General features: G+C 41.2%; 1 protein-coding gene across 5 annotated transcripts in view; it reads right to left on the reverse strand.

Moving 5' to 3' along the window:
- The window catches only part of SLC9A7 (solute carrier family 9 member A7), a 157,808-nt gene extending 134,260 nt beyond the window's left edge, over positions 1-23,548 (reverse strand). For all 5 annotated transcript variants that reach the window (XM_055337727.1, XM_055337726.1, XM_055337724.1 and 2 more), the window contains exon 1: positions 23,154-23,548. In XM_055337727.1, the coding sequence (XP_055193702.1) occupies positions 23,154-23,478 (325 nt within the window). In that variant the 5' untranslated portion in view covers positions 23,479-23,548. The remainder of the gene's footprint in view (positions 1-23,153) is intronic.
- Between the last annotated feature and the right edge of the window lie 236 nt (positions 23,549-23,784).

Here is a 23,784-nt window from a genome sequence, read left to right on the forward strand (position 1 = left end):
ATCCCAGGGTCCTGGGTCCAAGTCCCATATTGGGCTCCCTGCTCAGCAGGGGAGCCTGCTTTTCCTTTTCCTCTGCCCCTGCTCGTGTGCCCCCTCTCACTCATTCTGTCTCTCAAATAAATAAAAATTTTTAAAAGATTGGTAACTCCTATAGTATCTAATCAAGGATTCTGATCAGTTTGATATAAGATTTTCTTACCTGACTTGCTATTATTCCAATGAAAGAAAGAACTGGTTTCAATAAACTTATATGTTCTTGTAACACATAAATGCTTGATGCCCATTTGGCCTTCTGAGGTAGAGCAAAATGCTCAAACCTGCATCACATCTTTGACCTTATGTCATTGGCCCAACCAGGCCCTCCATACTAGCGGAGGAGACTAAGAATACAGCAGGTGCTTATGTGACCTACTCCTCCAAAGGTATCCTCTTTTACAGAAACCCAACTCTAATTAGGAATTTTCCAAACACTACCTCAATTGTAGAAACTGAACAGATGTTGCTACAAAACTAAATAATGTGATTCAGTACCCTCAGCAGGCACAGTATTCCTGGCTGACCTCATCATAAAAGGGCTTAGATATCCTAGGGTATCACTGCTAAGGTGGTTCTATGACAAAAAGACACTGTTACAGAAATATCTAAATGTTTTGCTTACAAATATTAATGTGTACATCAAATCATAATGTAAATTATACTATACAAAGGGCACTGATTGGTAAGCTTACAAAATAGTTGATGTAGGTGGGGTGCTTTTTCATGCATAGACTTAACATTTCAAATGTGAACAACTGTTTATCATAATTACCTCATCCCATCCTTTGGGCATACATTACCACAGCAAATCCAGTTGTGCCTCAACACCTAGATTCCTTCCCCCCCCACCCGTGAAGTCTGCTGAGAGGGATATTGGTTCTTTTGAGGCTGACCATGCAGCTTTACTCCTCCCTTCTGGGCCATATCCAGGTATTGGATCTACTGCTCACCAGAATAGGCCTTTAATTTGAGTCAGGGTCATCATGCCAGTCTTGGGCTTCTGTGCCCTCAGATCCATTTTCTGCCCTTTCTTGCTCTGCTACATTTGCAGGGGGCAGGGAGAGAAGGGAAGGGGTTGGGGTGACCCCAGTAAACTTCATCTCCAGGCCCCCCTTCCCAGTGTTCCAGTGAGATTCATCCAATGGGCAGCATGGTGAGAGACTAGAGTGGGAGAGAAAAGAAGCCAGGGTATCTTCATCTCTTTGCTGTAGGAGCACATGCTTGTGTGCTCTCTCCTCCTCTCCTTCTGTCTCCTCTGTCTATCCTCCCTCTCTAGCAATGGCTATGTGATCTCTATGGCCGAAGCTTCCAACAGACAGCCCTCTCTCCAGGTCCCAAGTCTCACTAGGCAGCCCCCACAGTGATTCCAGTTCCTGCCAGGCAACCTCATTCCTGGGCTCTGGCAGTGCTACCTCCTCCATGTGTCAGCCCTAGGAGTGACAGTGGCTGCCTGCTGTTGCTTATTTCTAGGCTGCTTCAATGCACCCTGTCTGTCTTCTAAGGTCTTCCAATGTCTTGGTTCATAGTTGCCCTGGACTGAACTACTTGTCTCTTTTTTCCTGAGTGGACTGGGAGGACTTCATCTGCCACATCAGAGCTATACCCTTTACCAGATTTCTCCACAGTGGATAAAAAATCACTACAGATTGCCATCTTGACTGTGTCTCTCTTCAGTGCCATCACAAACACTCCACAGAACACTGCCACTGAAAGCAGACAATTCTCTCATTCATACCACTGAAGAGAATCACTCTGGCTCATTAATAGCCTACTCTGCCAATTAATGCAATTGTTTCTTTCCCCAGTTCTCTCAACAGCAAAAAAAATACAGTAGCCAACATATTCCTAGACTAGAATATGATAGTTCATGGTAGGCTTGTTTTAAATGTCTGTCGGTGTGTATACAAATACACATCACTGCATAAAGACATAGACACACATATAAAGTCCATGGTTCAAACAAAGAAATACCAAAAGACAGAGTGTATGTGTATGAGGGTTACAATGACCCCCCCCCCAAAAAAAGATTAAAACTCCTTTATGAAATGAAGGCTTCCACTTCCAGACAAGACAGAGAAACAGGGACTGGATTTATCTTCATGCCTGAAACAAAAACAAAGAAATACATGAGATAATGGTTTTCAAGACACCATGCATCAGGCAATAAAGAACTGATCCCTGAGATGGGGAAAAATGGGGTGAGTGCTATGATTGTTCCAGCTTACTACCTTCAGAGAGTTTCTAAGCCATAAAGCAGGGAGAGGAAACTGATACAAAGTCTAGCCAGCTCCCTAAATTGACAAAGCCAAGAGTCTACATCCAAAGGCAGCTAAAGGGGATCCCTGGGTGGCGCAGTGGTTTAGCGCCTGCCTTTGGCCCAGGGCGTGATCCTGGAGACCCGGGATCAAATCCCACGTCGGGCTCCCGGTGCATGGAGCCTGCTTCTCCCTCTGCCTGTGTCTCTGCCTCTCTCTCTCTCTCTCTCTCTGTGACTATCGTAAATAAATAAATTAATTAATTAAAAAAACAAACAAACAAAGGCAGCTAAAGTTCATGGGACAGGGCAGCCAGGGTGGCTCAGTGGTTTAGCGCTGCCTTCAGCCCAGGGTGCGATCCTGGAGACCGGGGATTGAGTCCCACATCAGGCTCCCTGCATGGAGCCTGCTTTTCCTTCTGCCTGTGTCTCTGCCTCTCTCTCTCTCTCTCTCTCATGAATAAATAAATAAAATCTTTAAAAATAAATAAATAAATAATGTTCATGGGACAGAAGACCAGCAAGGAGACCTAAATAGAGGGAATCCTGAAGGTCCACAGAGGGTTTCTCTCCCTTGGGTATTCAGAAGAGATTAGCACATGCATATGAGGGGAAAGAACAATCTGAAAGGACAAGAAAGAACAATACCTGGCTACAGGGACAGTACAAGGCCTCACTAGCCAGACTGGAAAAACTGACATTTCATAAGATATTTAGGTAGAATAATCAGGATGGTCTCGCCTTGGTAGTAGGAATAACTAGCACTGCTCTAGACCTATCTAACAAATGATGAAAGCAAGACCCCAAAGGATCGAACTATTCTTAAGTTAACTGCATCTAGGAACAAAGTGCAGGATGATTTTTAGGAATACAAACACGTCCAGCACCTAACAAGGTAAAATTTACAACGTCTGGCATCCAACTAAAAAATAGCAGGCATACAAGGAGGCAGGAAAATGCAATCCATAATTAGGAGGATAATCAATCAATCAAATGAAACTGAAATTTTAGAAGTAGCAAGGAAGGGCATTAAAATTATTATTATAATATATTCCATGTGTTCAAAAAGTTAAGCAGACACATGGAAGAACTTCTGAGCATAAAAACAACAACATCTAAGATGAAAAAACCATCTTAGTCCCCCCAATATGGATTGGGGTTGACTGGGTGGCACCGTTGGTTAAGCTTCCAATTCTTGCTTTTGGCTCAGGTCATGATCCCAGGGTTGTGAGATCGGACCCCACCTCGGGCTCCATGCTCAGGGCCAAACCTACTTAAGACTCTCTCTCTCCTTCTGTCCCTCCCCCACCAAATAAATAAACAAATCTTTAAAAAATAAAAAATACACTAGATGCAGTAATCTGTAATGGCATATTAGGTATTGCAGGAGAAAAAAGATGAGTTATCTTAAGGGCATAGCAAAAGAACCATCCAAAGTGAAACACATGGAAAAAATCATCCAAAAATATGAAAAGGCACAGTGAGCTGTGTAACAACTTGCAAGTGGTCTAATATACAGGTAACTGGAGCTCCTGAAGGGGAAAAGGAAAGGATAAAAGAAATATTTGAAGAAGTAATGGCCAAGATTTTTACGAACTTAATGAAAACTATACACCTGAAAAACCAAATGAATCCCAAGTGCATGAAACACAAAGAAAATGACACCAAGGTAAGTTATAATCAAATTGTTAAAAATCAGTGGTAAACAGAAAATCTTAAAAGCAACCAGAGGGGAAAGACGTGTACATATACAGGACAAAGACAAAGGTGATGTCATATCTCTTATCAGAAACAATATAAGCAAAAAGGTGATGGAACAGGATATAGAGACTGGAGAAAAACAAAAATCAACATAATAGTAAGTCAATCTGAAAAGGACAAACATTATATGATCTCATTCATCCGGGGAATATAAAAAATAGTGAAAGGGAATAAAGGGGAAAGGAGAGAAAATGAGTGGGAAATATCAGAGAGGATGACAGAACATGAGAGACTCCTAACTCTGGGAAATGAACAAGGGGTAATGGAAGGGGAGGTGGGTGGGGGGATGGGGTGACTGGGTGACGGGCACTGAGGGGGGCACTGGATGGGATGAGCACTGCGTGTTAAGCTATATGTTGGCAAATCGAACTCCAATAAAAAATATACAAAAAATCAATATAGAATTCTATACCCAGCAAAAACATCTTTCAAATTGAAGGTGGAATAAAGACATTTACACATACGCCCACACACAAAAAACAAAATTAAATATAATTAAATTAATTAAAATTTAAAAACTAATGATTTTAAAAATAAGAGAGTGTGGATGACTAGAGAAACCTCAGGAACACAAAAAGCTAACAGTCAGCTGACACCACATGTTATTCTGCAGGAAAACGTTAACATAACAGGCCTGATGTTGTGATCTCTAGGAGGGCCTGCTTGCATGGTTGATCCTTGTAATAGCTCATTTGAATTTGGTGTATAGAATATTCCCTGTGTTACTAATTGATAAGGTTGTTCTGTGGGTCTAGGACATTGAATTCTGCCATACTATCCTGGCTAAGTTGTTTTTGTGAATGTGATTTATGACAAATGCCTGCTTTCCTTCTGGGAGTCAGAAATTTCAGTAAGAGTCCTGATCAGCCCTTAATAAAAAAAAGTTGGGAGTCTTAAGCAAGATTCCCTAGGCAGAAACCCTGTGCATGTGTTGCTGTATCTACCTGCTGGAAGAAGAAGCTTGTTCTGTGAAAGCCTACTTCGAATCATCTAAGGGAGAACTTTAGAAGGCCCCATCTAGACTCTTCCAGACTCCACCCATTACATCTTTTCCCCTTGCTAATCCTGCTGTTTATCCTTTCACTATAATAAATCATAGCTCTGACTATATATGTCTCTGAATCCCATGAGTCTTTCTAGCAAATCACATCTGTGGGTGGCCACCAGATGCCCAAGCAGTTACCAAATGTAAGTGGTACTTTGAATCTTAACTCTTTTTTCAAACACTTTCTCTGGACCTGTACTGCCTATTCTTTGGCCTCCCCCTAGAATCCCAAGCAGTGTCTTATCCATTATAGTCATAAACAACTGCATCAGGTCCTCAAAACAGTCCCATCTATCACACTCGAGTTTCAAGTGGAACTCAGAGCCTGGTATAAAAGTTAAAATTAGATTCAGCAGCAAATAACAAACACTCATTTCTCTCTCACTTGTAAGATGTCTGGAAGTATTCAGTCCAGGTCTAGCACAGCAGCTCTATGCTATCAGAGATCCCAGCTCCACCTATCTTGCTGTATTGCTAGAAGTGTCTTCCATTCCCAAAGTTACCTCTGGATCCAATATGGCTGCTGAAGGCCTAGCCATAACATTGACATTCAAGAAAATAGAAGGAATGACAGAAGAAGTGCATATTCCCTTCCTTTTATAGATATTTGCTCAAAATCCACACAGCACTTTCAATCTTTAGCCAGAACTTGATCATAGGACATCTAACCACAAGAGAGGCCAAGAAATACAGTGTTTTCATTGCATAGAAATATGCTGAGCTAAAACTCATGGTCCTATTAGAAGGATGAAAGGGAGAACGAATATTGGGAGATACCTGGAGTCTCTGCCACACTTAGGTCTATGCCCAACACAAAGTTATCTGTGAATCAACTTTTTTAATAACCCAAGACAGTTTGAGGTAAATGTGTCTTTATCCACAATGTGTTTCAGAGGTAGATGGGGAGTAGGTAAAGAAGAGATTTAATATAAACTTAAACTCTATGTATGATCAGTTACACCCCAATTAGAATTTTCTCTTTCTAGCTTCTCAGCAAAAGCATGTGATAGAAGCCCACAATAAAATTTAAAAGACTACTTCAGGACTTTTACTCTCTTAGTGACATGGTACACAAGTTTAACAAAACAGGACTTAATACTATTTTTCCCCAGAGATCATGGTGTCTCTGAAAATATACAGAATGTAATTTTTATGTATTTATTGTTTTTATTTATTTATTTATTTATTTGTAATTTTTTAAAAGCACAATGTGGTGAGGAATGTCAGCAAAATGATGGAGTAGGCAGGTCCAAACTCCTGTTCCTTCATAGAAATATAAAAAAAATAAGCAGAAACTGTCAGAGCCAACTTTTTCAAAATTCTGGAAAAAACTAAAAAGTTTATAGCAACCAAGCAAAAACTCCTTCCTAAGAAGGCTGAGATATTAGACATACTAGACAGAAACTTTAAATCAACTATCTGAAATATGCTTAAAAAGCTATGGGAAACCATTAGCAATGAAATAAAGCAAACCAGGAAAATGATGTATAAACAAAATGAGAATATCAAAAAGGAGGTCAAAATTTTAAAAAGGAAGTGTTAGAATTCTAGAGCTGAAAAGTACAATAATTGAAATAAAAAATTGACTAGAAGGGCTCAATGGCATATTCGAGCAAGCAGAAGACAGAATTAGCAAATGTAAAGATAGAACAATTGAAATTATGAAGTCTGAGGAGCAGAAAGTAAAAACAATTGAAGAAAAGTGAACACGGCCTAAGTGACCTATGAGACACCATCAAGAGGACCAATAATGCATTATGTAAGTCCCAGATGGAGAGACAGAGAAAGAATTAGAAAGAATATTTGAAGAAATTATGGCTTAAAACTTCTCAAATTTGATGACATCCATTACTCTACACATTCAAGAAGCCCAACGATCTCTAACCAGGATAAACTCAAGAGATGCACACTGAGACACACTATAATGAAACTGTTGAAAGGTAAAGACAAAGAGAACCTTGAACGGAGAAAAGAGAAGTGACTTGTCACATACAAGGGGTCTTCAATAAAATGAAATCTGATTTCTTAGCAGAAACCTCAGAGGTTAGAAGGAAAGTGAAATAACATATTTAAAGTGCTGAAAGAAAAAAAAATGTCAACCAAGAATTCTGTACCTGGCAAAAACAATTTTTCAAGAATGAAGGAGAAATTAAGACATCTCCAGAAACATTTCTGGAGAAACATCTCCAGAAAAAGCTAGTGGAGTTCCTCATGAGTAGACTTGACCTATAAGAAATGCTTAAGGAGTACTTCAGGCTGACATGAATAGACAGCAGCCAGTAACTTGAAACCATAGGAAAAAATAAAAAACACTGGTGAAGAACACAGGTAAGTGTAAAAAAACAATACTTTTGGTTTATAACTCTTCTTTTTTTTATAACTCTTCTTTTTTATATGATTAAAAAGGCAATTTAAAATAATAATTATAAATCTATGTCAATAGATACACAATGTATAAATATGTAATCTGGACAATAACAATATAAAGGGAAAGGAACAGAGGTATAGGAACAGAGTGTGTATAATACTGAAACTAAGTTGGTACTATTCAAAATGTGTTACTAAAAGCTTAAGATATTAAGTGAAATCTCCAAGATAACCAGCAAGAAAATAACAATATACAGAAAAGGAAAGAAGATCAAAACTGTACACTACAAAAAAAATCAACTAAACACAAAAAAGGTGGTAATGGAGACGAGGAACAAAAACCATATAAGACATATAGAAAACAAAAACCAACATGGCAGAAAGAGTCCTACCTTACCAGCAATTACTTTAAATGTTAAAAAATTAAGCTCTACAATTAAAAGTCAGAGACTGGCAGAATGGGTAGAAACAAATAATCCATCTATATGTTGTGTACAAGAGAATCACTTTGAATACAAAGACACAAAGAGGTTGAAAGTAAAAGGATAGTAAAAAAAATAGACTATGCAAATAGTAACCACAAGGGAAGTGGGGTGGCTATATTATCTGACAAAATAGATTTTAAGTTAAAAAATATACTACAATAGACAAAGATATATATTGATAAAATGTTCAACCTATCAATAAGATACAACAAATATAAACAAATACACACCTAAAAATGGATCCCTGAAACATATGAAGCAGAATCTGACAGAACTAAAGGAAGACCTAGTTCTTTTTTTAAAAAAGTGTTTATTTATTTATTCATGAAAGACACAAAGAGAGAGGCAGAAACATAGAGGGAGACGCAGGCTCCATGCAGGAAGCCCGATGTGGGACTTGATCCTGACACTCCAGGATCACACCCTGAGCCAAACAGGCATCCTGGAAGACCTAGTTCTATAATAATAGTTGGAGACTTCAATAACCAACTAACAATAATATAAAGACCAGACAGAAGATCAATAAAAAATTAGAGGACTTGAAGAATACTATAAACCAACTGGACCTAACAGACACATACAGAACACTCCACCCAACAAGATCAGAGTACACATTCTTCTCAAGTACATATTTAACATTCTCCAGGATAGACCATAAGTTAGGTCACAAAACAAGTCTTAATAAAATTAAAAAGACTAAAAGTTTACAAAGTATCTTTTCCCATCACAATGGGATGAACTAGAAATCAATAACAGAAAGAAAACTGGAAAACTCACAGATGTGTGGACTTTTTAAAGATTTTTAAAATTTATTCACTTGAAAGAGAGAGACAGAGAGAGCACAAACAGGAGGAGAGGGAGAAGCAGACTCCCCATTGAGCAGGGAGCCTGATGTGGGGCTCAATCCCAGGACTTGGCGGTCATGACCTGAGCTGAAGGCAGAGGCTTAACCATCTGAGCCACCCAGGCGCCCCAAATGTGTGGAAATTAAACAGCATACTCTTAACCAATAAGTCAAAGAAGAAATCACAAAGGAAATTAGAAAATACCTTGGGAAAAATGAAAACAACATAACATACCAAAAGTCATCAGATGCAGCAAAAGTAGGGCTCAGAGAGAAATTCTTAGCTGTAAGTGTCTATGTTAAAAAAGAAGAATGATCTCAAATCAGTAACTTAATTGTACACCTGAAGGAACCAAAAAAAAAAATAAGAGAAACCAAACTCGAAGCTAGGACAGGGACAGATGAAAAGATTAGAGAGGAGATAAATAAAGAATAGAAGAAAAAAATTTTTTTTAAAGTTGGTTCTTTGAAAAGATCAACAAAATTGACAAACTAACTAGAGTAGTTAAGAAAAATGAGAGAAGACTCAAATTACTAAAATCAGAAATGAAAAAGGAGACATTAGATCAACTTTACAGATGTTAAAAAGATTATGAACAATATACACACCAACAAATTGGGTAACCTAGATGAAATTCACACATTCTTACAAACACACAAAATATCAAAACTAATTCAAGAAGAAACAGAAAAATCTAAATAGACCTATAACAATAAGGAGAGTGAATCAGTAATCAAAAACTTCCCAACAAAGAAAAGCCCAGAACCACATAGCCTTATTGGTTAATTTTACTAAATATTTAAAGAAGAAATAACAACAATCCTTCTCAAACTCTTCCAAAAAATTGAAACAGTGAATACCTCCTGACATGAAGCCAGCATTACCCTCATATCAAAGCCAGGTACATGACAAGAATAGAAAACTGAAGACCAACAGTCCTTATAAATATAGCTGCAAAAATCCTCCACAAAATACTGGCTAACCAGATTCAGCAACACATTTAAAGAACTATACGCCATGACCAAATGCAATTTATCCCAAGAATGCAAGGGTGACTCAAAATATGAAGCTCAATCAGTGTAATATACCATGTTAATAGAATGAAGGGGAAAACCCACATAATCACCTCAATTGAAGTAGAAAAAAACATTTGACAAAAAGAATACCTTTCCATTATAAAAAAAAAAACACCCAATAAACTAGAAATAAAAAGGAACTTCCTCAAAGTGACAAAGGCCATATGTGAGAAACCCAAATCTAATACCATACGCAGTGGTGAAAAACTGAAACCTTTTCCCCTAAGATCAGGAACAAGACAAGGATCCCCACTTTTACCACTTCAACACAGGACTGGAAGTTCTAACCAGAACAATTAGGCAAGAAAGGGAAATAAAAGGCATCTAAATTAGAAAGAAAGAAGTAAAACTATCTCCATTTGCAGATGACATGATCTTATACATATAAAACTCTAAAGAATCCAAAAAAACTGTTGCAAAAATAAGTTCAACAAAGTTGCAAGACACAAAATCAACACCAAAAAAATCAGTCATATTTCTATACACTAGCAATAAACAATCCAAAAAAAACTTAAGAAAACAATTTCACCTAAAATAGCATAAAAAGGGATAAAATACTTGAAAATAAATTTAACCAAGGAAGTGCAAGAGTTGTACACTCAACTACAAAACATTCCTGAAAGAAATTAAAGACCTAAATAAATGAAAAGATATCCATGTTCACGGACTAGAAGACTTAAAATCATTAAGATGACAATATTATCCAAAGCAATATAGAGACTCCATGTAATTTCTATAACATCTCAATGGCAGAAATGAAAAAACCTGGGGTGCCTGAGTGGCTCAGTCAGTTAAGCATCTGTCTGCCTTCAGCTTAGATCATGATCCCAGAGTCCTGGGATTGAGTCCCTGCTCAGCAGGGAGCCTGCTTCTCTCTCTCCCTCTGCCTGCCACTCTCCCTGCTTGTGCTCTCTCTCACACACACTCTCTCTTTCTGTCATATAAATAAATAAAATCTTAAAAAAAAGAAATGAAAGAACCCATCCTAAAACCTATATTGAAAATCGAGGAACTTCATAGAGCCAAAATAATCCTGAAAAAGAACAAAGTTGGAGGACTCCAGACTTCCCAATTTCAAAACACACTATAAAGCTACAATAATCAAAATGGTGTGATACTGGCATAAGGACAGACATATAGACCAATGGAATAGAATTGAGAGCCTAGAAATATGCCTTCACATCTATGGTCTACTGTTTTTTGACAAGGGTGCCAAAACCATTCAATGAGGATGGGACAGTTTCTTCAACAAATGGTACTGGCATAACTGAACATCCATATACAAAAAAAATTAATTTGGACCATTACCTGATACTATATATAAAAATTAACTCAATATAGACCAAAAACCTCAATTTAAGAGCTAAAACTATGAAACTCTTCAAATAAAATATATAGAGAAAGCTTCATGGCTTTGGATTTGGAAAAGATTTCTTGAGTATGACACTGAAGGCATAGACAACAAAAGAAAAAAAAGTGAACGTCATCAACATTAAAGCCTTTTATGCATCAAAGGATACTATCATAGAGTAAAAAAGCGACATGAACTAGGATAAAGTATTTATAACTCATGTATCTCATAAGAGATTAATATCCAGAATATATAAAGAACTCCTACAACTCAATAATGACAAAAATAAACACCCTAATTTAAAAATGGGCAGAGGAGTTGAACGAACATTTCTCCAAAGAAGATGTACAAACAGCCAATAAACACATGAAAAGATGCTCCACATCATTATTCATTAGGAAAATGAAAATTAAAACCATGAGCTACCACTTCACAAGTACTAGTTAATGCCTACAAAAAAAAAATCCAACAGAAAATAACAAGTATTGGAGAAGATGTGGAGAGATTAGACCTCTTGTGTACTTCGGTGGGAATGTACAATACTGCAGCTGCTGTGGAAAACAGGCAGTTCTTAGAAAAGTCAAACATAGAAGTACCATATGACCCAGCAATTCTACTCCCAGGTATATACTCAGAAGAACTGAAAACAGGGACCCAAAGAGATACTTGCATGTCATGGCAGCAATATTCATAATAGCCAAAAGGTGTAAAACCACTCAAGTGTCCAGGAACTGATAAATGAGGAAACAAATGCAGAGTAGAACATTATTCAGCCTTAGAAAGGAATGAAATTCATATATATGCAACAACACGGATGAACCTTGAAAATACTGTGCCGAGCGAAATAAGTCAGATACAAATAAGTTAGGACTAGAAGTGTATGAATACACTTACGTGAAATATCTAAGATAGGTAAATCCGTAGAGACAAAAACTAGATTAGAGGATATTGGGCAGTGGGGGGAGGAAGGAATGTGACATTATTGTGTAATAGGTACAGAGTTTCTGTTTGAGGTGACAAAAAATTTTTGGAAATAGTGGTATGATTGGCCACACAGTTTTACTAGTGCCATTAATGCTAGTAAATTGTACAGTTAAAAATGATTTTTAAAATGGAAAATTTTGCTATATTTATTTTACCACAATAAAAAAGAATTTAGAAACCACCATGTAGCTTATCAGCTAAGTACACAATTTTTGCGAAAATATACTCACCTATCCCCCTTTGTTCTCCTTCCTGCAACAGCTTGCTGTGATTCAGGCAGATGTTTTCACACACAGTTCTCCTTCTCAGAAACTTCACTGCCAGTGTGAATCTGAGGCATGAGAACCTGAAGGAAGGACCTTTAATGCTAAGCAGTGTTAATAGCACCTTATTTTTGTTAGACAAAATAGAATTCATTAAGCAAATATTTCCATGGCACCTACTATGTGTCTGGCACTATTCTAGGGACAGAAGAGACAGCAGTAAACAAAAGACATGTATGCCTGCCTACACTGTCATTCAGGCTTATGTTCTAATGTACTTGGGAAGAGCTCTCCAGGAGACTATGATATGCCTGGGAGAACTAGCATAGTAAGAGGAAGGAGACCTGGAACCTCGACAGACCAGGCTCTGCCTCTCCACCTCTGTGATAGTGACATCTTGAGATCAGAAACCTTTTAAGCATCTGCTCCCACCAAGAAGGCCTGGCACAGCCACTCTAAACATCCTTTGATGATTTTTCTGGTTTTTCCTCTATAACAACTGGTAGCTTTCTGCCATATTGTCTTGGTCAGGGCAGCTCTGACAAAGTACCATAGACTGGGTGACTTAGACACCACAGAAATTTATTTTTCTCACAGTTTTGGAAGCTAGAAGTCCAAGATCAGGGTCATAAAATGGTCAGGTTCTGGTGAGCATCTCCTTCTGGGCTGCAGACTGCCGACTTCTCATTGTATACTCGTGTGGTGGGGAGTGAGCTCTCTGGGGTCTCTTCTATAAGGTGATGAATCTCATTCATGAGGACTCCATTTTCATGACCTAATTACCTCCCAAAAGCCATAGCTCCCAATACTATCACACTAGGTGTCAGGATTTCAATATATGAATTAGGGGAGGCCCAAACAATCGTTCATAGCACCTTTGGATGAAAACAAACAGGCATTTTGGCTCCACTCGGATCCAAGGGCCCAAGGCCAATTTAGCATAGGAAAATCCAGTCTTCCAAACTGGCCAGCCTCATTCCTTGCAATAGTACATTGGAGTTTGGAACCAAAGCCCCAACTAAGAATAAAAAGGGACACTTTTATTTTATACTCTGGGCAGAGATTTCCCTCAGAGACCCTTAGGAACCAGGTCATCGGGGCAGGATTCAACTTTGGCTCTATCCTGGCCAAACACATCCTGAACCATACTGATCTCATCCTTTAATAGACTCCCACTTACCACTCTCAAATACATGGCCCTAAACAAATGTAGTAGTAGATCTAACGTTCAATTTCTTCATTTGGCAAAATGAGAGCAACAATACAGTCTTTATACATTTGATGTGAAGGTTAAATGGCTTTAAGTATGCAAAATACTTAACATAGTGCCTGGCTATCATAGCAGGTACTCCAAAAACAGTTGCTATTTTTCTACTATTATTTAATTACAAGCAACATAGTGAATGTATTTAAAGGGTGAAAACAAATATTCTACAGCAGTGAGTTTCAAATTACAACTTAAAAAACAACAACACGGGATCCCTGGGTGGCGCAGCGGTTTGGCGCCTGCCTTTGGCCCAGAGCGCGATCCTGGAGACCCTGGATCGAATCCCACATCGGGCTCCCCGTGCATGGAGCCTGATTCTCCCTCTGCCTGTGTCTCTGCCTCTCTCTCTTTCTCTCTCTGTGACTATCATAAATAAATAAAAATTAAAAAAACAACAACAACAACAAAAAAAAAAACCCTACTAGGGGCACCAGTTGGTTAAGCATCTGACTCTTGATTTGGCCCAGGTCCTGATCTCAGAGTTGGGAGATCAGGCCCCATGTTGGGCTCCATGCTCAGCGCAGAGTCTGCTTGAGATTCTTTCTCGTGTTCTCTGTCTCTCCCTCCCCCAACTCATGCTCACTCGCTCTAAAAAAAAAATAGATAAAATAAAATAAAATCTTGAAAAGAAAACCCCTGCTAATGTATTGAAACATCAATTTCTGTGTCCCACTCTGAAGCATTCTAAGTAAGTCTGAGACCATACCTGCTAGTTCTAATAATCTCCCCAGTAATGTACTGAAATAATTTCATAAACTCCAGATGAATACTCCCTTCAAACTGGGTTACTTAAAAAGTTTAGTTTAGGGAACCCTGGGTGGCGCAGCGGTTTAGCGCCTGCCTTTGGCCCAGGGCGCGATCCTGGAGACCCGGGATCGAATCCCACGTCGGGCTCCCGGTGCATGGAGCCTGCTTCTCCCTCTGCCTGTGTCTCTGCCTTGCCTCTCTCTATCTCTGTGACTATCATAAATAAATAAAAAGTAAAAAAAATTTAAAAAAAAGTTTAGTTTATTATCATCAACAAAACCACATGCAAATCCTACTACTTCTCTTTCCTAGATTATGTGTGACAAAGTACACATCAAACACTGCATCAGAGATTGGCTAGCTGCTTTCCAAACCTGTTTCTCTTCCTCTAACTAAACTATATTCCCTGCTTCCCTTCCAGTAAGATGTGGCCTTATGACGAGGTTCTGTCCCACAGAAGTGGACAAAGTGATGTGCAATACTTTCAGGCTTAGCACAAAGTCTTCCCCATGTAATCTCTTCCTTTCCTTATTCACTGGTTGGAGAGAGAGGATTCCAAGGCCCTAAGGGATGTGGAAGCCACGGGATGGAAGGCACCTGGTCCCTGAATGACTACATGGAGAACCACCTGCCAGACTCTTGCACTGGCTCATTACATGAAATAAAAACGAACCTTTCTTATGTTAGGCCACTGAAATTTGGGGTTGGTCTGTTCCAATGGCTAGCATTACCCTAACACAAATATCCACACTGATTAAAAGCCAAGTAACATGCTTTAACCAAAAGAGAAAAGTCTCCTAACACCTATTCTCTTGCAAATGGAACGGAGGTAATTTTTCAAAAGAGATGTGAGCTTTTAAAATAAAAAAATATCAAGGGTGCCTGGATGGCCTAGTTGGCTAAGCATCTGCCTTCGGCTCAGGTCAGGGTCCTGGGATTGAGGCTCACATGTGGCTCCTTGCTCAGCAGGGGGCCTGCTTCTCCCTCTCCCTCTGCTGCTCCCCCTGTTTGTACACACAGACTCTCTCTCTGTCAAACAAATAAATAAAATCTTTTATAAAATAAAAAAAATTAAAAGTAAGAAGTTACTGATTCTCAAGTCATGAAAGCCTAACATCATCCCATATAAACTAATGTCAAGGGGCACCTGGGTGGCTTAGTAGTTGAGCCTCTGCCTTCGGCTCAGGTCGTGATCCCAGGGTCCTCAGATTGAGTCCTGCATCAGGCTCCCCGCAGGGATCCTGCTTCTCCCTCTACCTATGTCTCTGCCTCTCTCTGTGTCTCTCATGAATAAATAAATAAAAATAAAATCTTTAAAAAAATAAAAATAAACTGTCAATGAGTAATGTCAAACAGCATTACTCAATGTCAGAATTTAATGAGAGTAACAGGTTGTATATAGCCTTCATCCTTTCAGGAAGGAAGGTTAACAACTAACAGGTTAGCAGGGAGGTTAACATCTTCCCCAATTTTCTATTTTAATGAAAATTTCAAAACATAGAAAAAAGTTGAAAGATGAATATATATAACACATACCCTTTCACCCACCACTCAGATATATGTGGTATGTGTATTTTTTTGAATGAACTTTTTGAAAAGTAAGTTGAATGCATTAGGTCTCATATACTTGACCCCTAAATACTTGTAGACGCCAATTAATATGTGCATTCTCCTTATATAACCCCAATTACCTCACCTAAGAAAAATAACAGTCACTCCATAATGTCATCTGGCACCAAGTCCATATCCAAAACATTTTATAGTTCATGAACCAGGAGTCAATCAAGTTTCCTGTGCTATGACTGCTTATGCCTCTTTGGTCTCCATGAACTTATAAGAACACGGTCTTAGTTGGCTCAGGCTGCTAGAACAAAATACCATAGACTAGGTAGTTTAAACAACCAACATTTATTTCTCACAGTTTTGGAGGCCAGGAAGTTCAAGATTAAGGTGCTGGCAGATTCAGTGTCTGATTAGAGCCCTCTTCCTAGCTTGTAGATGGCGGCCTTTTCCCTGTATCCTCACATGGTAGAGAGAGTGGGAGCTTTGGTCTCTTCATCTTCTTATAAGGGCACTAAACCCATCATAGAGGTACCACTCTTATAACCTCACCTAAAACCTAATTACCTCCCCAAACCCCACTTCCAAATAGCATCACATTAGGGATTATCAGGACCTCAACACATGAGTCTCGGAAGGTGAGATACAATACAGTCCATAACAGACATTTATCCTATCTTTTTGTTTCCCTTGACATAGACTTCTTGAAACCAGGACAATGGTCTTGTAGGTTATCCCATATTTTGGATATGTCTAATTATCTTCACACAGTATTTGATAACTTGCTTCTCTATCCCCTATATTTCCTGTAAAAACTGCATCACATAAGGAGGCACATACTACTAGATAGTTCAACAAGGAGCAAGGATAAATTTGATGACTTAGATACAGGATGGCGACTGCCTGACCTCTCCACCATAAAGATACCTTCTCTCCTTTGTGATAGGCAAATAATCTGTGGAGTGCCCCTTGGCAACATGTAAGGACCATGTTCCCCAACAACGTCTCACCTATAGCTTTGGAATTCATTGAAAATCCTGGTCTAAGTCATCGAGGGTTGTAAAATGGTGATTTTCTAATCACATCATTCCAAAAAGATTACCTTTTAAGAGTTCTAAGAAACAATTTCAGGAAATCTCACTTTCTAATTTTGAGATGCATTGTATGTCCATTACTCACTTTTAAAAAACTAAGTTTCCTTTATGCCTAGAGATTCCTTTAAAAAGAATACCTTAATATCGAAGGAAAATGCTACCTAACCATATAACTGTTCCCCTAGTTCTAATGTAATTTTTGCTACATAAAAATTGTCAGCTTTCTTTTCAAACAATTTTTCAATTGCAAAAGAAATGTGTCAGTGTCATGGAAATTTCAAGCCATTCAGAAGAGTACAAAGGGAAAAGTAACATCTCCCCTCCCTCTATCCCAACAACTGGCTCCACTACCAAAGGATAACCACTGCTAAGTTTGCATGTGCAGGTCATATATAAATATGTGTACATGTTTGAGTGCATACATTGCATAATTCTTAAAGCATAAGTGAGATGATACTATACAGATTGTTGTGAACCTTGTTTTTTCTTTATAAAGTATTTTTTAAAACTTTTATTTATTTATTCATGAGAGACACACAGAGAGAGGCAGAGACATAGGCAGAGGGAGAAACAAGTTCCCTGTGGCGAGCCTGATGTGGGACTCGATCCCAGGACCCCAGGACCATGCCCTGAGCCAAAGGCAGAGTCTCAACCACTGAACCACCCAGGTGCCCCGTGCCTTGTTTTTCTTCACAACAGTATGTGTGGATGGCTGCACAACACCTCTTTTTTGCCAGCTGCATAGTATTCCTTAGCAGTAATGTGCTGTCACTTAACCAGTCCCTTCTTGAGTATTGCAACTTGCTTCTGCTACAACAAATATTGCCATCTATGTAACATGCTAGCACAAGTATTTCTGAAGGACAAGGTCCAAGAATTGAGACTGCTGGCCAAAAGAGCAGGGTAGGTACACTGTAAATAGTTTCTAGGTATTAACAAATAGCCCATCAAAAAAAAAATTAAATGCACCTCTCCCCCACTAACTTATGCTGATGGATTTTTAAATTACAGCAGGTCTCTACTGAATGATCCTCAAGTAGCAAAGCTGGCCAGGGACACCTGGGTGGCTCAGTGGTTGAGTGTCTGCTTGCTGCTCAGAGCATAATCCTGTGGTCCTGGGATCGAGTCCACATCAGGTTACCCAAAGGAACCTGCTTCTCCCTCTGCCTGTGTCTCTGCCTCTCTCTGTGAGTCTCTCATGAATAAATAAATAAAATCCTAAAAAAAAAAAGCTGGCCAAAGAATCACAAAGTCTAAAGTGAGAATAAGAACTAATACTTACCAAGTGTTTAAGTATCAGGCACTGCACTTGACCTTTACAACATCTCAATAATACAGTAATCCTATGAGGTGAGTGACACTGTCTCCATTTTTGAAAAGAGGAAACCAAGGCTCAGAGAGCTAACCCAATGTTGTATACAGCTTTAAAAATAACAGAGCCAGCATCTGCACCCAAGGGATCTGGGGCCAAAGTGAGACCCTATGGAGCTGCCCCAGACTGGGGCTGAAGGGTGGGGGGGACTCTTAAAAGAAAAACCCAGGGCTCCCAATTAACCAAGAACAGGGTGGTTCCAAAATGTTTACTCACACACAGGCTCAAATGCTAATTGTATGCTACTTCAAAGAGTCATATTTCCTCTTGCAGGCTTTGCCTAGGAACCCACTCTCAGGCTGAGCTAGACAATTCAGCTCCAATAAAGCAACCACCAGCCCACGGCCCACAGAACCTGGAGGGGCTGACCAACACAGACTTGGAAAGCTGATAGGCGTGGAGGAAGCGAGAGGCAGGTGGTAGGCTGACACGGCCAAGTTAGATATTTTGGACCTGTATCAGTTGTCACAAACACATTATGGGGGGAAGTAGAACTAGCATACACACGAGAGAGAACCACAGTTAACTGACACAGTCTGTTTATACCACCTTTCTCTGCCTCAGACACTTGCTATTTCTGCCGCACAGATTTGCTGGGCCCAGTAACTTTCGGATGGCACGTAGTCACGTAGTCACGTACAGAGGCAGACAGCTGGGAGCTCCCTGCCCTGACAAAACAGGTTAGACTGGTGCCAGTAAGCTCCTGGGCCACTGCTGTGTGCATCACAGGGCCTGGAGGTGCTGCTTTCAACTTCCCTGGAGAGTCTGTCTCTGGTCACCTTCCCTGATAGCTACCTGGGTCTGCTGTCAGGGAGGTATGCTTATAACTAACTGTCTCTTGCAATTTATTTTTTGGTTTTAAGATCTTATTTATTTATTTATTCATGAGAGACACACAGACATAGGCAGAGACATAGGCAGAGGGAGAAACAGGCTCCCTGGAGGGAGCCTGATGCGGAACTTGATCCCAGGACCTGGGTATTACAACCTGAGCTAAAGACAGATGCTCAACCACTGAGCCACTCTGGTGCCCTTGTCCCTTGCAATTTGAAGGTTGAGCATGCACCGTGTGTCTTTTACTGTCCTCAGATCCTTTGCCTCTGAGCAAGAGCTTAAGATGGGATCTATCAGTGCACACCACTCCCAATAACACATCAACTCTTGGGGGATGCCTGGGTGGCTCAGCGGTTTAGTGCCTGCCTTCGGCCCAGGGTGTGGTCCTGGAGTCCTAGGATCGTGTCAACTCTTGGGGCGCCTGGGTGGCTCAGGCCACGGTCCCAGGGTCCTTGAATGGAGCCCCCGCATTAAGGCTCCCTGCTCAGTGGGGAGTGTGGTTCTCCCTCTCCTCTGACTCTTCCCCCCATTCCTGCTCGTACTATCTCTCTCTCTCAAATAAAGAAATAAAATCTTTTTTAAAAAATCAACTCTTCATTGAGGATAATGAGTTGGAGAGAGTGCAAGGAAAGAAAATCTCTTTCCCCTTTCCCATTTTGTCTCCATTCCAGGCACAGGGCTCCAGAAGTCCCATGGATATAAGCAACAATTGAAAGGTCACAGAAAACTGATAGTGTAATATAATTTAAAACAGGGAAAAGTGGGTATCAAACTAGATGATTTGAGGAGCATATTAAAATGCCATCATAAATGCCTCCAAATGGGGGCAATGATGCAATGAGAGGTAATTCAGCTTCCACAGGTAAAAAATGGAAAAGCACAAAAGAGTATACAGTGATGTTTCCCTCCCACCTCAGGTCACAGCAACCTAGTTCCTCCCCCACCCCAAAAAAAAAAAACCAATGTTACTAATCTATTGATTATCCTTCCAGGGATATTTTATATCAGCAAACATAGTTACTTATCATAACTTGTTATAAATATTAAAGCTTTCCCTTTCAAATTAAAATGCCACTTATATATTTTTAAAGGGGCAGAAATTAACATTTTTTTAAATTTCAAAGAGATTTGAAACTTGCAGTTGAACTCTTTCACTCATAAAAGCTTACCAACATTTAAAAATTAAATTGTTGGGGATCCCTGGGTGGCGCAGCGGTTTGGCGCCTGCCTTTGGCCCAGGGCGTGATCCTTGGGCCCCGGGGCGTGATCCTTGGGCCCCGGGATCGAGTCCCATGTCGGGCTCCCTGCATGGAGCCTGTTTCTCCTCTGCCTGTGTCTCTGCCTCTCTCTCCCTCTCTCTGTGTGACTATCATAAATAAAAAAAAATAAAAATAAAAATAAAATTGTTTACCTTCAGAAATTAAATTGGGCACACAGCAGATACTCAACAAATGTTTCCTTAGGTCTTTTTGTCCTTTATTACTCAGAGGCAACAGGACAATTACTCACTTCCTCTACTGATATCAAGAAATGAAATCTGTTTTCTTACTATTATTAACAAAGAGAAGTCCTGAAAATCTGTACTATGTTTGCTTAAGCGTTTGAATATTTTCATCCTGAATTTTTAAAAATCAGAATCCCTATCCCATTATTAGCCTTCAGGAAATAATGAATAATTAGCTGATCAAATGATGTTAGAATTCAGATGGAAGGTGTGTGTGTACTAAAACAGAAGACTAAATATCCATGAGACAGAAAACTGTTTTCTCACAGGCAAAATATTCACATTAAAATATTAATATTTGGCAGAACCTAGGACATCACATACTGACAAACTAAATTTCTTAGTATATTTCAAAGTAACACTAAAACCCAAAGACAGAGCAAAATGACACAGAGTGCTATAAGATGATGTTGCCTGTTCTGAACAATCAGCAATTAAACCAGATTTCGGTACCACAAAACAAAATGGTACACTGCAGCACGACCCCAATGACTAAAAGATGGAGAGGAGTTTAAAAAGTATATATCAGCAAAGGAAAATCCCACTATTGTTTGTAACCCTTAAGATAAAGGTGACTGAGATCCTGAGAACATGGAGTACAGAGTTTTTTCTCCATCAGAAAAAAAATATTTTTAAATCCTCATTTTCCATGTGCTTGAACATGTATTTATGAGCCTGTCAAATCTACCTTCTAGAAGTATTTCACACTGTGCTTTAGTGAATTGGATCCTGAGGCTAGAAAATAAAAATATTTTCATGGTTATCTATAGACACAGAAGGGTAATTTTCATTTGCATTATCCCTCAGAGTCAACCACCTGAAATGACAACATGCTTCAATTCCCCCACTCTACTATCTGCTCAGTACACCTCCTGGCTTACCTGCAGCCCTGGCATTAGTGATTTGTTACCCACTTGACACAAACCACAGAGCTCAAGAGTGGCCAGGTATTGAGACCAAAGTTTGAGTTCACGTCTCCAACTTGCAATAACCGAACTCGGTTTTAGACCTGGTTCTGTTTCAATGACATATCTGTTTAGGCCCTGGTGGCCATGAGCCTGGGCTGTCAACAACTGATCCAGAGCCCTGAGAAGCAACGCCCACGACCAAGGGTAATTTTCACATTAAAAATTAAGGTGCCTGCTTTCCATTCTTTGTCCAGGAACCCTGAATGGAAATTGAATGGAGGGATCCCTCCAGTAAAAGTAATGAAGTATAATGTTCCCAAAGGGGAACAGTCATGAAGTGGGCTTATCTATTTCACGTGAGGATGCCCACTTGGGCCTTAACTCCACTAAATTCAATTTAAAAAGGGAATACTTGGTTCTAGTTTGGAGTCACAAGGGGGTGGGATAGAGGGATGATTCAGATTACAGCTAACAGATATCCATCCAATGATGGAAGATTTGTGCTGACCACTCTGAACGTAACACACCCTGTGCCATTAAATCATGAAGAGGATGGTGACATCAGCCCACCCTTCACAACAAAAGACGGCTGACTCCAGAGTCAAAACCACTACTTTCCCTCTCTCATACACTTCTAAACGTATCTTCAAAGTCATGTCTATGTTAAAACCTGAAGGACACAAAAGGTCCTCTTCAAGTCATTAGGTATAATGTCCCACCTGGACAGAAGAGTGGGAGGAGTGCCCACATGCCCGACTAGGCCCGACCATGGCAGTGCACCACTCTGGATCCTGGACCCCGCTCGCCTTTCACAGCACTTCCGGCTCCGACTTTGTTAACAAGAGACCCGGGAACAGAGATCTCAGAAGTGGGTGCTCACCCAGGTTCACCATGGATGTGTGGCATCCATCAGGCCCCAGGCCGCCCGTTACCCAAGCCCAGAAACCCTCAGCCCTCGCTCCCACCTCACTGTGGCCTGCCTCTTGGGGTGACGCGGTCCCCAGGGTAGTCACCCACCTCTGCCGAGGCACACACACCCTGTTGAGCTGAACCGGGGGGGGGGGGGGTTGGGGGTGGGGTGGCGGTGAGGAGGCGCGATGCGGGGATCATGGGGGGGGCACAAAACAGAACCTGGCAGACAGAGCCAGGCCACCTCCGTGCCTTTCATTATCCTGGTTCCCCGATTAAGAAACGTCGAAATGGGGTGGGATTCTTTTTAACGGTAATAGAAAGCCAGAAAATGCGAGACAGTTGACCTTGGGAACCAACGCCGTCGCAGCGGGAAACGGAAAAGAAACACGTTGGCAAGTGAAGGGGGAGCGCAGGGCGGGGTGGGGGGAGCGCAGCGGCCGGGCCGCCGGAGGGGTGGCGGGGCGGTGGGCACGGTAGGGGGTGCTCACCGTAGATCATGGCCAGCCCGGTCTCGTGCAGAAAGCGCACCCGGCGGTGCTTGAAGAGCCAGATGGTGAGGATGGTGAGCGTGAGCAGCAGGATGAAGGTGAGCAGGCTCACGCTGTCTTGCCGGTGGCTCTCCTCCGCCTCCTTCTCAGTGGCGAGCTCCTCCATGGCGCTGCTGTCGTCGGCCGCCGCCCCAGTGGAGGCCGAGGCCGCGGCGCGCAGCCCCCGACCCAGCAGCAGTGGCAGCAGCGGCAGCAGCAGCAGCCGCGGTGGCAGCGCCCGGGCCGCCCGTCCCGGGCCGAGGCGCGCCGCGTCACCAGGCTCCATGGCCTCAGGGCCGCCCGCGCCTCCTGCGCGCGGGGACCAGCAGCCCGCGCCGTCCGTGGCTTCCCGCGGCGCAGCCGACCTGCCGGAGTGGCCGCGACCGCCGCAGCTCCTCCCCCCGCACGCCGGGCCGGGGCTGCGCAGGGAGCCACGTGGGGGAGGGGCGCGCGCAGTGCGCAGGATCCCCAAGCACCGCCCCCCGCCCGCGCACCTGTTCGGCCCCCAGCCGCGCCGCGCGCTGCCGGCGCCCTCCCGGCCGCCGAAGCCGCTTCGGCTGGGCCCCTGCGGCTCCCGGGAGCGGCCGTCAGC

This window comes from Nyctereutes procyonoides, unplaced genomic scaffold, assembly GCF_905146905.1.
Source record: "Nyctereutes procyonoides isolate TBG_1078 unplaced genomic scaffold, NYPRO_anot_genome, whole genome shotgun sequence".
Lineage (NCBI taxonomy): Eukaryota > Metazoa > Chordata > Mammalia > Carnivora > Canidae > Nyctereutes > Nyctereutes procyonoides.